This window comes from Mytilus californianus, unplaced genomic scaffold (genome assembly GCF_021869535.1).
Source record: "Mytilus californianus isolate M0D057914Y unplaced genomic scaffold, xbMytCali1.0.p SCAF_35, whole genome shotgun sequence".
NCBI lineage: Eukaryota > Metazoa > Mollusca > Bivalvia > Mytilida > Mytilidae > Mytilus > Mytilus californianus.
Genome location: NW_026262685.1, coordinates 2192964 through 2210137, shown reverse-complemented (window position 1 = coordinate 2210137; position 17174 = coordinate 2192964). Strand labels below are relative to the sequence as shown.

The 17174-nt window shown below is 32.3% G+C and overlaps 2 protein-coding genes across 4 annotated transcripts in view; one reads left to right on the top strand and one right to left on the bottom strand.

Moving 5' to 3' along the window:
- LOC127736713 (uncharacterized) overlaps positions 1-17174 on the bottom strand; it is a 102427-nt gene that overhangs the window by 81107 nt on the left and 4146 nt on the right. The window lies entirely within an intron of this gene.
- On the top strand, positions 5649-6991 carry LOC127736658 (uncharacterized). The gene is made up of 2 exons (XM_052247216.1): positions 5649-6202; positions 6786-6991. Exons 1-2 carry the CDS (start codon positions 5905-5907, stop codon positions 6989-6991), a joined length of 504 nt encoding a protein of 167 aa, XP_052103176.1. The 5' UTR covers positions 5649-5904.

Genomic DNA, 17174 nt, shown 5'->3' with positions numbered 1-17174 from the left:
TGCTATTAACTAAAACAAAAACAGCATATTTTAATCCATTATATGAACAATAATTTAGCTGAAGTTATAATTAATTAGGTACAGCATTATCATAGGCAGATCCTGGGCCCCCCTTTTGTGTGAAAAACAAGATAGGTTTCTGCAAACTTATATGAGGGGAAATAATTACCTTATTGAGTGATTAATCACCCCACTTGTAATATTTAAGCAAAACCTTAAATTATCTTCCTTTTCACAAACCCTGAAATAATTATGCTTCATTGACATTTTCATTATCATATGCAGAACCTTCCTACACACCTTCTTATGCGTGTGTACTTCTGTAGTACAATAATTTCGAATTAACTTAACATGGTTACCGTATCTAAATATATAGGGTGCTAACATTTAACCACCATTCTACCTCTGATGTCTAAGGTCCGGCCCTTTCGGACCAAAACCGGTCAGGCTATAAACATCACCAGGTGCTGTTAATTATGTGTATTGGCATATACTATATTTTTATGCTTTCACAATTATACCTGTTGATACACATAATTAATATCATCCAGACTTCTACTAACGAAAGCTCCATTTGGAGCTAATGCGTTTAGAGACCTCTTATGTCAGTACACCTTCCCTATATTGTCTTACTTAAATTGTACTTTAACAATGTAATACTCTGTAGAGTTTTATGTTTGACATCGTGAGTATACATATAACGTCACATTGTTTAGTTGCTAAAGACAACGCAACAGTTTCGAGGACTTTTTCATTTATGTCATTTTATGCAAAAAATATTTGTTAAATGGTATTTATTTTAATATCCTGCATTAGAATGGAGATAACTGTGTTGTATTTTACAGTGGCAGATCCAGAACTTTTTGTAAGGGGGGGGGGGGCACTGACTGACTTAAAAAGTAAAAAATCATTATAGTTTGTGATGTTGCGGCAAACTTTCAGCAGAGCTGGTTATTCATTTTAGAGTGGATCATTATTATATATTTGACACTGTTTGTTAAGCATCGTACAATTTATAGCATTTTTTTTAAATATAAAACAATTAATTTATCAATATAATTTGTTGGTGATATCCCTTAATTATTTAATATATATATAAGAAAAACAATGTCCCTCAAATTCATTTGGACTCTAGGTTATTTTCTAATTTATAACTCAAAATTTCCTTTTTTTTTATTCAATTGAGCATTGAAGGGATGTAACTCATGCTAATGCATAATAAATAAATTTGTGTTAATTTTTCTGTTGCAGTAACTTTAAAGATACAGGTTCATTATTAAATTAAAGGTTATCGTTATTATTTTGGGTCGCCCCAAAAAAAAAAGAAATATAAAATCTGCTTAAATTTTAATAAATGACCTTAATGAGCTATTGAAGTCTTATATGAAAATAAAAATGGGTGTTCTTAAGATATGGACAAAACATTTTACCCTTTTTTTCGTCTTAAGCCTTAAATAGTAAAAGATACTTCAGGTGAAAGTTATAATAGAATGTGCTAGTAAAATAGAAGTAATACTCCCTTGAAAGAACATTTTAATGCATTCCATTAATCTTTTTCCAACCACTAGTGGAAATACCTTTATAGTGAATTTCATGAATACATATTAAAAACATTATATCAAACATTTGTGATATTTTGACCCATAAATCATCCATTCATGATGGTCAAATTTTGACCCATAAATCATCCATTCATGATGGTCAAATTTTGACCCATAAATCATCCATTCATGATGGTCAAGTTGATAGCATGATAGCTATATATGATAATAATTTAGTGTAAATGTAGTCTGAAAATTTACAACTTTTAATCAATGTATTTGTTAAAAAAATTGAAACCTATCAATTTCAGGTATATATAATTATATCTGTGTTTTGATTTAAATTACTATTGTAATCATTAGCCAGTCACCTGAGGTTGTGATTTCAATATTCCAGCCCGTTCAGGAGAGCACTTGACTTACATGTAAATTGTATATATATGTATAAATAATTGAATTTTATATATATATATGTGAAGAAAATTAGAGAGGAATAAAAAGAAAAGAAATTATATCAATATTCTACAGCTATAAAGATTAACCTTGAACGCTAGATCTGTTTGGGCATTTAGCCAAGGATTCCTTGTGAATTTTTCCTTCAAGAAGGCGTTGAGTCTCTTCTAAAATAACGAGAAAAAAAATGAATGGTAATTTTTTTCAAAGACAGCATATATACATGTATTTAATAAGCTGAACGATAACAATAATGTATAATAAGTATGACATGTGTCAGTGTGTAGGCTACATGAATGATATAAATTTATAACTGGTTATGCATTCTTCTCTTTTATTTAATTCTTATAATTTCAAGTGTTCAAAGAAATAGAAAAATCTCAAACTTCATTTAAATACATACATTTCCTAGTAATTTGTATTTAAATTGATGGGAAGTTAAAGATTACCAATAATTTACATTGAAGGAACAATCATCCATGGAAAATGCCTTGCTGGTGTTTGCATTGGACTTAAAATGTTCCACATCAGCTTGTATAACCTTTACTATTTTCTCTAAACTTGTTAACTTGGCCACTGTATCAAAGACAAACAGATTTTGAAGATGAATATATTATTAATTTAAACAGATGTACTGCGACTTTCCGAATTTACTCATAAATGAAACTCAACCAACCCCCATTTTTGACAAGCAATTATAGAAGATTCAGATGTTGACACGGTGATTCTACTGGGTCTGAATGCAATTTCCCACTTCATGGCATATATATGACTCCCTGAAACTTGCTGGGATTCAAACTTAGGTTACGGAGAGATAAAATTATTGAAGTAATCATATATATATATAGAATAATACATGGCAAAATCCGTATCGCATGCTGTATCACCACGAGAAGCCAATATCAGTCCCGAGGGCTGATATTGGTCGAGTGGTGATACAGCATGCGATACGGATTTTGTCATGTATTATTCTGTTTATCATATATTTAAATAGAATCAGATTAATGTGATATACGTTTTTTTTTAAATCGTCCGAAAATATAACAAACAAAAGAACATAAGGACTTTTTCGAGCTGATTTAGATTTTGTCGAGCCTGCGACTTTTGTCGCAGAAAGCTCGACATAGGGATAGTGATCCGGCGGCGTTAGCTAACTTTTTAAAAGCTTTATATTTTAGAAGCTAGAAGACCTGGATGCTTCATACTTTGTATATAGATGCCTCATGTTACGAAGTTTCCGTCAGTCACATGTCCAATGTCCTTGACCTCATTTTCATGGTTCAGTGACTACTTGAAAAAAAAGTTCAGATTTTTTGTTACATTTAATTCTCTCTTATTATAAGTAATAGGATAACTAAATTTGGTATGTGCGTACCTTACAAGGTCCTCATCCCCGTCAGACAGTTTTCACTTGACTTCGACCTCATTTCATGGGTCAGTGAACAAGGTTAAGTTTTGGAGGTCAAGTCCATATCTCAGATACTATAAGCAATAGGTCTTGTATATTCTGTGTATGGAAGGACTATAAGGTGTACATGTCCAACTGGCAGGTGTCATCTGACCTTGACCCCATTTTCATGGTTCAGTGGTTATAGTTAAGCTTTTGTGTTTTGGTCTGTTTTTCTTATACTGTATGCAATAGGTCTACTATATTTGGTTTATGGAATGATAGTAAGGTGTACATGTCTAGCTAGCAGGTTTCATCTGACCTTGACCTCATTTTCATGGTTCAGTGGTCAAAGTTAAGTTTTTGAGTTTTGGTCTTTTTTTCTAATACTATACATGCTATATGCAATAGGTCAACTATATTTGGTATATGGAAATATTTTATGATCTATATGTCGGTCGCACAGGTTTTATTTGACCGTGACCTCATTTTCACGGTTCATTGCTCAGTGTTTTTGTGTTGTGGTCTTTTTTTCTTAAACTATAAGCAATAGGTCAACTATATTTGTTGTATGGAAGAATTGTTAGCTGTACATGTCTGCCTGGCATGGTTCATCTGACCTTGACCTCATTTTCATGGTTCATTGGTCAATGTTTAGTTTTTTGGTTAATGTTAAGTTTATGTGACAGTTGTAATAAAGCTTTATATTTAGGACTATCAACATAATATCAATGATTAATAAAGAAGGCGAGACATTTCAGCGTGTGCACTCTTGTTTTTATAGGCTTCCTTATTTGCTTAATATCCACATCGTAATGTCCCATACGACCTTATTACATGCTCAATATAGAGGTATGAAACTGGCAAATAATATACTTTAAGACCATGTATTTAAAAGCATTCACTAACAATAGTGTCAACTGTTCCCTCCTGTAGAATACAACCCACCTTCTCAATATTTGTTGTTAAGTTTAATCATTATACTACAATCTGATCCATGAACTCATTTGTATACATAAATATGGACAACAATGTTACCAAGTATCATCTATTCAGAGATTATTAACAAGACAAACAGGGGATTCCTATATACGCAGTCAGTGGACAAAAGTGAGTTCCCACTAGAAAACTTATTGTATCTATTTTATAAAAATTGCTTTTAAAGTTACTGGGTAATATTTTTTTGAAAAATATCGATTTTAGTTGAAATGATAGGACATTTCTTGAGTGGGAACTCACTTTTTTTCCTATGCCAGGAAATACAGCAACTGGACGTCATAGGTCAAACGTTGACGTCATTTGATTTATGACGTCACGCCAGGTATGTGATACAGATTTGGCTATGCGATACGGGGTATGTGATACAGGTTTAGCTATGCGATATGGGGTATGCGATACAGGGTAGGTGATACAGACTGGAAAAAAGAACCTTTGTTAGATATACAAAATTGCTGTATTTTGTACTAAATATATGATAAATATATATAAAGAGTCTAAATTGAAAACAACGTTCAAACCTATGATTGTGTTGGATAAAAACCGCAATTTTTATACGAACGCAAAAATTTTTGCGGTCGTATATTGGTATGACGTTGAAATCTAAAAACTATATTGAAAAATGTTCTTTAACTTAAACAGAAAAAAAAAAAATTAAAATGTATGTGTAATTAAGGTATCAGACAAGGTATATACTGTGACATTCCCAGCTTGGGGCTTACATGTATATTCCTTTCGCCATTGGCTTAGGGGATATAATATTAAATATATATATGTATAAGTACTCACATATAACAGATGAAATGTGGTTTTCAGGTGCTGGTCTTGATGGGTCCTGTTCAACTTGTTGACCTAAGAATAGGTCATCTTGTGAGTTCACTGTATCATTTTGAGAATCCTATAATACCACAAATTGAAGCTAAAATATTACATATAATTGCATATAAAAAAGCATAAATTGGAAACTATCGGATATATAACAGATAATAAGGTTAATAGTTTGAATTAATTGTATTTTGTATTTGAAAAGCCCTGTCTTTTTTTCACAGCCAAAAGTCTCCCTATATATTGAGTAAACATTCCAAAAATACTTTACTTTTCCAACACACCACAAGAAACCCAACCAACAAGGGTAAAGGTTACATTTTCACTGGAAAAGGTATACATTTTTAAGATCTATATTATATGAAAAGGCAAGGATTTGTATATAAATCACTATTTAATGTGACTATACAAATCCTTGGAAAAGGGTATCATTAAAATCAAATTATGACAAATATTTTTCATTCAAGTGTTGTATTGTTGAATATTTGAATTGGTCCCAAGATAAGATGCTTTTAAAAATAAAACTATCTAGCACTGAAAAATCTTACATCAAACGCGCTCATCTTCTTTTAATCTGCTTGTTGCGTTCCGTCTGAAGTGCTTTGATCGTCTGCAACTGACAGATGTGACGTCACATAACTCGGATTCCTCGCATTCCTCCATTCGGGTATCTCGGACGTTTTTAATCGGTTGCTAGTAAAGATGACGATTTTCTCATGTACCACCTGCAACTTTTTGACAGAACAAAAAAACAAATGGGATCGCCACTGTGCAACAACTAGACATCAAACTTTTACATTTTTATGCTCCCAACTCCCTTGTGATTTCGCGGACGTAGAAAGTGATTATAACGTGGAAGAAGCAGAAGATGAACACCATCGGCATCAGATTGAAGTTGAACCACCACTGGCACAAGACACACCAATGGAAACAGATAGTGACGGTTATCTGGAACTTAATGACGGTTATCTGGAACTTGGTGATGTTGATCAAGAGCATGGTAAGTTTTAAAAGCATTGTCATCTGCAAAATCAATTCCGGTCACATTCCAGAAATGTACATTTAACATGAAATGTAAACAAACCGTGTCGGTTAAAAGCTCAGTAGAGCTTATGTTGTCTCAGACTCTCTGTTTGTTTACTTTGCCGACTCTAAATAGAGGTTATTTGTTATTACGAATATACAAGGTGATGTTGATCAAGAGCATGACAAGTTTTAAAAGCATTGTCAACAAAATTTGCAAAAAAATCAATATCCGGTCACATTCCACAAATGTACTTTTAACATGAAATGTAAACAAACCATATTTATTCACGAATATTAAAGGAGATGAAAAGGTACATTTACAAGATGTGAAAAATAAAACATTTCAATAGCAATGACTTGGAAAATGGTATTAGTTGCATTTCTGCTAAGCACACATCATTAATATAAATGAGTAGGAACAAAGAATTGTCAGTCTGGATTTCCTGATTTTTATTATTACGGATTACTTATAGACACATTTATTGTAAATCGTGATATTTAATTCTGGATAAGTATAACAATGCAATGACTTTTAAAAGTTTAAACTGTTTCATTAGCAGATTTTTCCCAAAGGATTCAATCTGAAGTAGAAAATGAAACAGCAGACAGTACCACATACATGTACAACCAAGAACCAGAACATGAAAATTGGCATCCATTCAGCTCAAAGGCAGAATGTCTTTTGTACATACTGATGAATTCTTCTACCCATCATGTTGTAAGTATGGAGTCCAGTGCTCCATCATGTATATATGTAGCCTAAAATATATGTATTTTAAACTCTGAAAAAAATGTGTATTTTGATAGTTCTGTTTACATTAAATGCTTGCTTATACCAGGAACATATATATTGACGGGACTTGACACTACCTAATTGTAGCCTATTTTATCGTCGGGTTTTAGGTACATGTAATAAAGATACGATACAGAAACGGACATGTGTTAAATACATACTCACTATTATCCTAATAATTTCTGATAATATCAATAAAATGTCATTCAAACTAGTTTTACAGTGATGCCAGTGTATCAAACTTGTATTCTGTCACTTTAAAATTGTTATAATTGCATTCATTTTATCACAGAATGGTACAGAATGCAAACAAGGTAATAAAAAAATGGCGCCGATTGCCTTCCTAAATTCAAAAACATTATAAACATTATAAAACACTTCACATCAAATAAATCACACTTCTTTTGGTCATTTTATATGACAAAATGTATCTACTTTATGACAAAACTTGTATTTATTTACGATTAGAATTATGTGGTTAATTTATAGCATTTTCAAATATGGCTTTTTAAACTATATGTAATAAAATTATGAAAAGAAAAGTAGTGGTTAGCGGGGATATTTTTTTAGTGGCAGTACATGGATAAAACCAGAGGATTCTGAATATCTGACAAAAATTCAAAAACATGAGGATCTTAACATCCTTAACAGCAATAGCTGTTTTATCGCTAAGTTTTACCAAATTTTCCTTTGCACTAATTACTGACTGATAATTTTCATTTTCAGCACAGTGGAAATATATAAAAAGCTAGAGTTTTTTTTACTGCAATGAAATGTAGTGACATACTATGGTTTGGTGGTATAACTGTCTGATAAATTAAATTAATTTATCAGACAGTTATACCACCAAACCATAGTAAAAGGGCAATCACTTCCACAAAGAGTCATAGTCCTAGCTAAACTATATCGTCAAAATTTGACTTGTTAGTAGATCTTGACTTGGTGTTTACAGTTTTTTTCTATCTATAACAATATTCCAGATAATGACAAAAAATAGCAAAATTTCCTTACAACGGGTTGTCTGAATCGTCTGAAAAGGAGGGTCAAAGATATACCAGTGGGACAGTCAAAATCATAGATCCAAAATAAAATAAAATGACATCGCCATTGCTAATAAAATGCTCCGCTGGGCGCAGCTTGATATGATCGCAGAGGTCGAACCCTGAACAGTTGGGGCAAGTATGGACACAACATTCAAGCTTGATACAGCACTGAATTTGGATTGTGATTAAATATTTGACACAGCACAGGTTTCTGACACAGAATGAATGTGGTCTAAGAACTTAAGAATTTTTAATTTACCTTTTCAAACCATATCATTATTATTTGTTTTTATATATAAATCAGAAATAACCAATTTAAAATAGAAAATTTTAAAGAAAAAAAATTCCCCCCAATTTTTTGATCCCCAATATGATTCATCACCCCCAAACTCAATCCCAGCCTTCCCTTTGTGGCATGGTACCTTGCAGTACAATTTCAGAGAGATCCATACACTTGAACACAAGTTATTGTCTGGAAACTAGAATAAACTGCTTCGCTGAGCACAGCTGGATACGCCCGCAGAGGTCCAACCCTGAACAGTTGGGGCAAAAATGGACACAATATTCAAGCTTGATACAGGTCTGAATTTGGATTGTAATTAAATATTTGACATATTATAGGTTTCTGAATAAATGTAGTCAAAAATTAAAGATTTCTTGCTGTTGTGCAATACACTGTGCTGTTGCGCAATACTTAGTAAATCTGTTGTCAGACTATAAACAAATAAAGTTCAATTAATTCTCAATGTCATATTAGAAATTTATGAAAATGTAAAGGGAGCTTACATCAATAGATATAAACAATTCACCAAAGTTTCATGAGAATTGCTGACAGCATTTTTGAGTTATTGTCCGAAAACTGGAAAATCCCCCCTTTTTTAATGAATAAAACCCCATAGCTCAGAAATGTAAGATGTAAAATTTAAAAAATTCTAAAGGGAGCTTACATCAATAGATATAAACAATTCACCAAAGTTTCATAAGAACTGTTGAAAGCATTTTTGAGTTTTTGTCTGAAAACTGGAAAATCCCCCTTTTTTTATGAATAAAACCCTGTAACTGGGAAACGTAAAATCTAAAATTTATAAAAATCAAAAGGGAGCTCATGTCAATAGATATAAACAATTCACCACAATTTCATGCAAGTTGGTGAAAGCATTCTTGAGTTATTGTCCGAAAACTGGAAAATCCCCCTTTTTTTAATGAATAAAACCCCATAACTCGGAAACGTAAAATCTAAAATTTATAAAAAACGAAAGGGAGCTCACGTCAATAGATATAAACAATTCACCAAAGTTTTACGCAAATTGGTTAAAGAGTTTTTTGAGTAAATGTCCGACACGTTGACGACGGACGGACAGACGGACGGACGGACAGACGGAGGACGAACAGACAGACAGCGGTATACCATAATACGTCCCGTAAACGGGCGTATAAAAATGCTTATTTTTGGCCCCTTATTGGCCCCTTATTCCTAAACATTTTGGGCAATTACCCCCAAACTCAATTCCAGCTTTCCCTTTGTGATATAGAACCTTGTAGTACAATTTCAGAAAGATCCATACACTTACACACAAGTTATTGTCATGAAACTAGAAAAATGCTTGTTTTTTGTCCCTTTTTTGGCCCCTAATTCCTAGTATTTTGAAGCAATTACCCCCAAAATCAATCCCAGCATTCCCTGTGTGATATGGAACCTTGTGGTACAATGTCAGAGAGATCCATACACTAACACACAAGTTATGTCTGGAAGTTACAAAAATGCTTATTTTTGGCCCCTTTTTGGCCCCTAATTCCTTAACTGTTGGTACCATAACCCCCAAAATCAATCCCAACCTTCCTTTTGTGGTATTGAACCTTTTGGTAAAATTTCATAGAGATCCATTGAATGGATTCCATTCACTTAAACTAAAGTTAGAGTGCGAAAACCAATGTGTCTTCGGACGCCGACGATGACGACTACAACGACGACGCCAACGTCATACCAATATACGACCGCAAAAATTTTTTGCGGTCGTATAAAAATGAAAAAGACACAAATAGAAAATAGATCTTAACCTGATGATCAATTTTACCATATGTTCAATTTACTCTTAATGCTTTAGTTTCAGAGATATAAGCCAAAAACTGCATTTTTTATTTTTAGCCATAGTGGCTATGTTGGTTGGTAGGTGTGGTTGATGGATTCATTTTTTAAACTAGATGCCTTAACTTTAAATTTAACCAAGTAATTTCAGTGGAGAAGTATTTATGAAATTTTATGACAACAGAGGCTGATTGACGACAGAAGCCAAGTGATGAGAAAAGGTCACTTGACCCCAGGTCATGAGCTGAAATACAGGACAACATATTTCATCATAGCCCCCTAATATATTCTTTTAAGATCTTTACTTGCATACAATGTAATTTCAGTCTATTAAACATTAATTCAATATTTCATATTTTATATTTCAGGAATGTTTTGCCCAGTTTAAGGAAGGATTTATTGTTAGGGATAACAATTCAATCCCTAAGAACATTGCACTTCTGGATGTTCTAAACTTTCTAGATGACAAGGAGGCAGGCTGCCCAAAACTCAAATTAACTGGAAATATGTTAATGATTCCAACTGAAGCAGTGGTGAAAAGGGCCAGAATGTATCATGATTGCAGGGGAGGAGCCTGTAGAACTGTTCAACGATTACAGACAGAAAGAATTGAGCAGGAACATGTTGTAAAAGAAAAGTTGTATATAAAACATAATTCACAATATAAAGTATATATTTTGAATATTTATGCTCTTTAAGGTAGTTCAGGAGTTTAGACAGAATTTTCTTATACTTTGCCAAAATAAAGATTTTACTATGCTTTTTTTTTAAAAATGATATAAAGTATGGGTCACCGCACTTTTTTTCAAGGTACGAGTAGTTCAAAATTGCCAAAATCTGCTTAGATTGTTCATGAAAAAACACATTTTTGTGCATTAAAAGAAATCTATGAGACAGAATTTTGAAATAAAATATGAGAAGATAGGTATTATTATATATTTTAAGAAAATAAAAAGAAAAAATGGTTTCACCGAAATTGTTTTCTTGCTACAAGTAAAAAATTAAAATTTCCCTATATGTCCAGTATAAATTATGTACTAAAAGAGCTATCTCCCCTTAAATGGCTTATTTGAAAAATTAATTCTCAAAGCACAAATATTTGGTATTTGTTAAAACATTTTCGATAATGCAATTAATAACTAATTTTTTTTTATAGATATAAACAGTGTGACCAATAAATTACAAATCTGTCTCCAAATTTGCAGATTTGGGTAAAGAACTAGACCGATTATTTACTGTGATTTTACAATTCAAGATGGCGGTATACCCCTGAATTCCCTTAACATGTATATGCTATCAATTTTTGAAAGAATCAGGAAGTTGGTGAAGCAACACCATATGCATTTGCCACAATGAATATTTGAGCCATAATTGTTTGATAGAATGATTGTAAGGTGTGAATGTCTGTCTGGCAATTTTGTGTAAGTTGACCTGTACCTAATTTTCATGGTTCATTGGCATAAGTTAATTTTTTATGAGGTTTTCTCCAGATATACTTTTAGAAATAGGTGTATGGTGTATATGATGATTGTCTGAATTCATGTTTCTAAATGTTAATTTAACTTGCCAGAATATTCATCATGTTGAATGTGGGCAGTATATGGAAGAAGAAGGTAATGCTTGTGGTATACTCTCATTTTTTCATACTTCCAACATAAATTCAAAAATGAACACTTGAATGTTGAAAGATCTTCTTCAGATATTAAACTAATTGGATTGATTGACTTTGTAAAAATTAAATATTATGGGATCACATCCTGAGATTTTTTTTAACTATAATTATTTCTTACAAATTTTTAAAATTAAATATACATTAAACTGACTGTTATATCAAACTTTTATTATTTGCTTATTATTCAATACATGAATGCTAAGAAATGTTCATTAGGGGTTGTATGATATTAAAGTCATTTAAACACATCAATTTTGGCATGAAATCATGAACTTTCACATTCAAAAGAAGTTTGAGTGTTTCATGTTTTGTAATAAATATAAAATTACTATATTGTATTTCAATGTGATTTGATGATAGATATAAACTTAATTTACTGTCAGTTTATGTGGTTGTAATGTTCATTCTATCATATTTTTTATGATAAATAAAAAAATTATGCCTTCACAAATGACATACATACTAACTTAGGAATTCCGTATTTAAAATTTCATTTTGGCTTTATCAAAAACATGCATCCAATTTTAGCAGAACATGATTTGCAGAACAGGATGCAACCCTCTGGCGCACCTTGAAAAGTCGTAAGGTTGTAAGTCCCTGGCGTAGATGGAATATGCTCGTAAACTTGACCTGCTGCAAATCATAGTATGGGTATAATGGGAGATTTTATTTTAAAAATATGCTGGTTGATAAGTAAGTATGTATGTTGTTTGGGTGTTTGGTGAATTATATCCTTAGTATATTCAGTTGTTTTCTTGAATTTTTCTCTTTAAACACAAACACTGTTTAAAGGATTAAATAAATAGTGTGCTTCACATTTTTTCCTTTTTCAGTTACTAAATTAAGTAAATATAGTTAATAGATATAGGAAGATGTGGTATGAGCGTAGTCTATTTGCCAATTCCGGTAATTGACCCTGTAATTAGAGATCCCTTTTATAGTTGTCTCCCTTATGAGGGACATTAATTTTTATTTACAATGGAGAGCTAGCAGAAAAAGCAAATTTACCTGTGCGTAATGTGAGTAATCTTTAAGGTTTTCAAATATTTTAATTACATTAATTTGTTGTTAAGCTAAATACTTTTGACATCAGAAATTATTTTTCATGAAAAATTAGTTAAACCGCCGATATATCACTTTCAATTAATCATGCTTTGCATTGGCAACACCCAATTTTGTCCGGTATAGAACCAGACTACAATTGACAAAGGGAAGTGATTTGTTTAAAAAGTGTGTAATAACAGAATCAAATCGGTAATTGGCAAATGGGCTATTGGTTTTACTAAAGGCTGAAAATTGATATCTAATACTATGCAGTTTAACAAGAAATTCCAACAAGAGTGCACACGCTGAAATGTCTCGCCTTCTTTACTAATCATTGATATTATGTTGATAGTCCTAAATATAAAGCTTTACTACAACTATCACATACACTTAACATGATCCAAGAAAATGAGGTCAAGGTCATATAAACCAAACAAGAAATACATGTACACCTTACAATCATTCAATACACTAAATATAGTTGACCTATTGTTTATAGTTTCTAAGATACAGACTTAACCAAGAAAACTAAACATTGACCAATGAACCAAGAAAATGAGGTCAAGGTCAGATGAACAATGCCAGGCAGACATGTACTACAGCTTGCAATCCTTCCATACAACAAATATAGTTGACCTATTGCTTATAGTATTAGAAAAACAGACCAAAACACAAAAACTTAACACTGAGCAATGAACCGTGAAAATGAGGTCAAGATCAAATAAAACCTGCAAGACTGATTGGTACATCATAAAATATTTCCATACACCAAATATAGATGACCTATTGCATATAGTATTAGAAAAAAAGACCAAAACTCAAAAACTTAACTTTGACCACTGAACCATGAAAATGAGGTCAAGGTCAGAAGACACCTACCAGCTAGACATGTACACCTTACAATCATTCCATACACCAAATATAGTAGACCTATGGCATACAGTATAAGAAAAACAGACTAAAACACAAAAACTTAACTATAACCACTGAACCATGAAAATGAGGTCAAGGTCAGATGACACCTGCCAGTTGGACATGTACACCTTACAGTCCTTCCATACACCGAATATACTAGACCTATTGCTTATAGTATCTGAGATATGGACTTGACCACCAAAACTTAACCTTGTTCATTGATCCATGAAATGAGGTCGAGGTCAAGTGAAAACTGTGTGACGGGCATGAGGACCTTGCAAGGTACGCACATACCAAATATAGTTGAACTATTGCATATAGAATTAGAAAAATAGACCAAAACTCAAAAACTTAACTTTGACCACTGAACCATGAAAATGAGGTCAAGGTCAGAGGACACCTGCCCGCTAGACATGTACACCTTACAATCATTCCATACACCAAATATAGTAGACCTATGGCATACTGTATAAGAAAAACAGACTAAAACACAAAAACTTAACTATAACCACTGAACCATGAAAATGAGGTCAAGGTCAGATGACACCTGCCAGTTGGACATGTACACCTTACAGTCCTTCCATACACCGAATATACTAGACCTATTGCTTATAGTATCTGAGATATGGACTTGACCACCAAAACTTAACCTTGTTCACTGATCCATGAAATGAGGTCGAGGTCAAGTGAAAACTGTCTGACGGGCATGAGGACCTTGCAAGGTACGCACATACCAAATATAGTTATCCTATTACTTATAATAAGAGAGAATCTAACATTACAAAAAATCTTAACTTTTTTTTCAAGTAGTCACTGAACCATGAAAATGAGGTCAAGGACATTGGACATGTGACTGACGGAAACTTCGAAACATGAGGCATCCATAAACAAAGTATGAAGCATCCAGACCTTCCAACTTCTAAAATATAAAGCTTTTAAGAAGTTAGCTAACGACGCCGCCGCCGGATCACTATCACTAATATACTACCAAATATATTGGATGACAACTTCTAAAAGGCATTTTTAGACACTGTGTTGTGACTGTGAACAGTATTATTCACTATTTATACTATTGTTGCACACTGCTTGAATGGTCCTTTAAAATAAATACCTGTATGGACAAGGGCATAGCTTTCAATTTGGCAATGAAGGTCAGGGTCTCAGGAAAAAAAGCCATTATGAAAACAAAAAAACACCAGAGGTTTTACACCAATTCCACAGTCCACACAAGAGCCTGAATCGTTCACCTGTAATTTTTTGCTTAAATCTTTCATCAATGATTATTTTTGCTTTTCAATATATATTAATGCATGGCTTAAAACTTCTATTGAAATGTTCTTTGTATCTGTCATATTTTCTTCAAAATCAAAGAAATGCATTTTACCCTTTGTTTCATTTTATCCATAGTGGCTATGTTTCTTGACTAAATAATTATAAAATGCAAATTTATACTAGATACTCTGAAACTCATTCAGCCCAAGTTTGGCTGAAATTGATTCAGCAGTTTCAAAGGAGAAGATTTTTAAAATCAGCAAACTAAATGAACAAATTGTGAAAAATTGATTTTAAAGGGCAAAAACTCCTTAAGGGGACAATTCATTGACAATTTTGGTCATCAAATTTATTTGTAGATCTTACTTTGCTGAAAATTTACAGTTTATCTTTATCATTAATAATATTCAAGATAATAACCACAATCTGCAAAATTTCCTTAAAATTACCAATTAAGTGGCAGCAATCAAACAATGGGTTGTTAGATTCATCTGAAAATTTCAGGGTTGACAGAGCTTGGCCTAATAAACATTTTTACCTCTCTCATCAGATTAGCTCTAAATGCTTTGGTTTTTAAGATATAAGCCAAAAACTGCATTTTACCCCTACGTTCTATTTTTAGCCATGGCGGCCATGTTTTTTGACGAAACAGTCAATAAAAAACAAACTTTATTTGAGATACCCTAAACATCATTCAGCTTAAGTTTGGTTGGAATTGGTTCAGTAGTTTCAGAGGAGAAGATGTTTGAAATAGTTTACACCAGACGGACGCCAAGTGATGGCAAAAGCTCACAGTTCCTTCGGAACTGTGAGCTAGAAAGAATGATTGTGCAAGTGGAGCACCTGTGTACTATGATCACATTCTTGTTTCTTAATGAATCAAGATCATAAGATTCTGTGTTTAAATATTATAAATGATCATGTCTATCGCAACTACTTATCCTTAAGCAATTACAGACCACTAACAGGTCTTATAGATGAAAAGCTTTTTCTGTTTGCATACCAACTTTAATGCAACTAAAGTAACGGTCAACAAGCAAACTAATCAAATTATAATTGCAATGGATTTTAAAATTATGATTTGTAAACAAAACAAGATATTTAACAAAAAGGAGGTTAGCAATACATTGTATTGTTATGAATCTGCAAGAGATTCTGTACCAACGAATATATAAAAAGCTCTATGTAACGTTTAGAAATAAATCATTTAGATGAAATAATGAAATATTAGGTGCAAATAACGTGTAAATAAGGTTATAAGATATACAAGCTGGATTTGAACATACCATCGGATAGTAACGCCTTTTATATGCTATTGAAAGCAAAAAAAAGTGGTAATGATACAGGATTTTTATAGCTGAAATGATATTTAAAACCACTTTCTTCCCCCAAAAAAACTAAAACCTCTGGAGCAATGCCACATTCTACCCCAAACTCCTTACATCTCATCAAGGACAATTACACTTATGGTAAGAGTAGTACTGCTCCCTTACAATTGACAAAATAATTTAGTGGTGCCCAAAATATTTCTAAAAGTGCACCTTCCTGTTTGAGATATACGTTATATATATAATAATTATAAAATGTAATTGATATATGACAAATTTTGACATTTTCTAATAACATTTTTTTAAATGTCTATTAAAACATATAAAAACATATGAAAATCATATGTTTTTCATATGTTTATAAACATATGTTTACATATGTCATAAAACATATGGAAACATGTGTTTGCTTACATATGTTTTCATATGTTTCGAAACATATGTTTGTAAACATATGTTTATCATATGTTTGTCCTAAACATATGAAAAACATATGATTTTCATATGTTTTTCATATGTTTTGAAAACATATGAAAATAAACTGCTTCGCTGAGCGCAGCTAGATACGCCCGCAGAGGTCCAACCCTGAACAGTTGGGACAAAAATGGACACAATATTCAAGCTTGATTCAGGTTCGAATTTGGATTGTAATTAAATATTTGACATATTATAGGTTTCTGAATAAATGTAGTCAAAGATCTTGAAATTGGTTATATGAATTGAATTTATATTCAATTAAAGATTTCTTGCTGTTGTGCAATACTTAGTAAATCTTTTGTCAGACTATAAACAA

Bases quoted from the DNA above. Each gene is read 5' to 3' on its own strand.
- LOC127736658 (XM_052247216.1), top strand. From the start codon at position 5,905: ATGACGATTTTCTCATGTACCACCTGCAACTTTTTGACAGAACAAAAA. The intron at 6,203-6,785 runs GTAAGTTTTAAA...CTGTTTCATTAG, and splicing joins TGATGTTGATCAAGAGCATG to CAGATTTTTCCCAAAGGATT.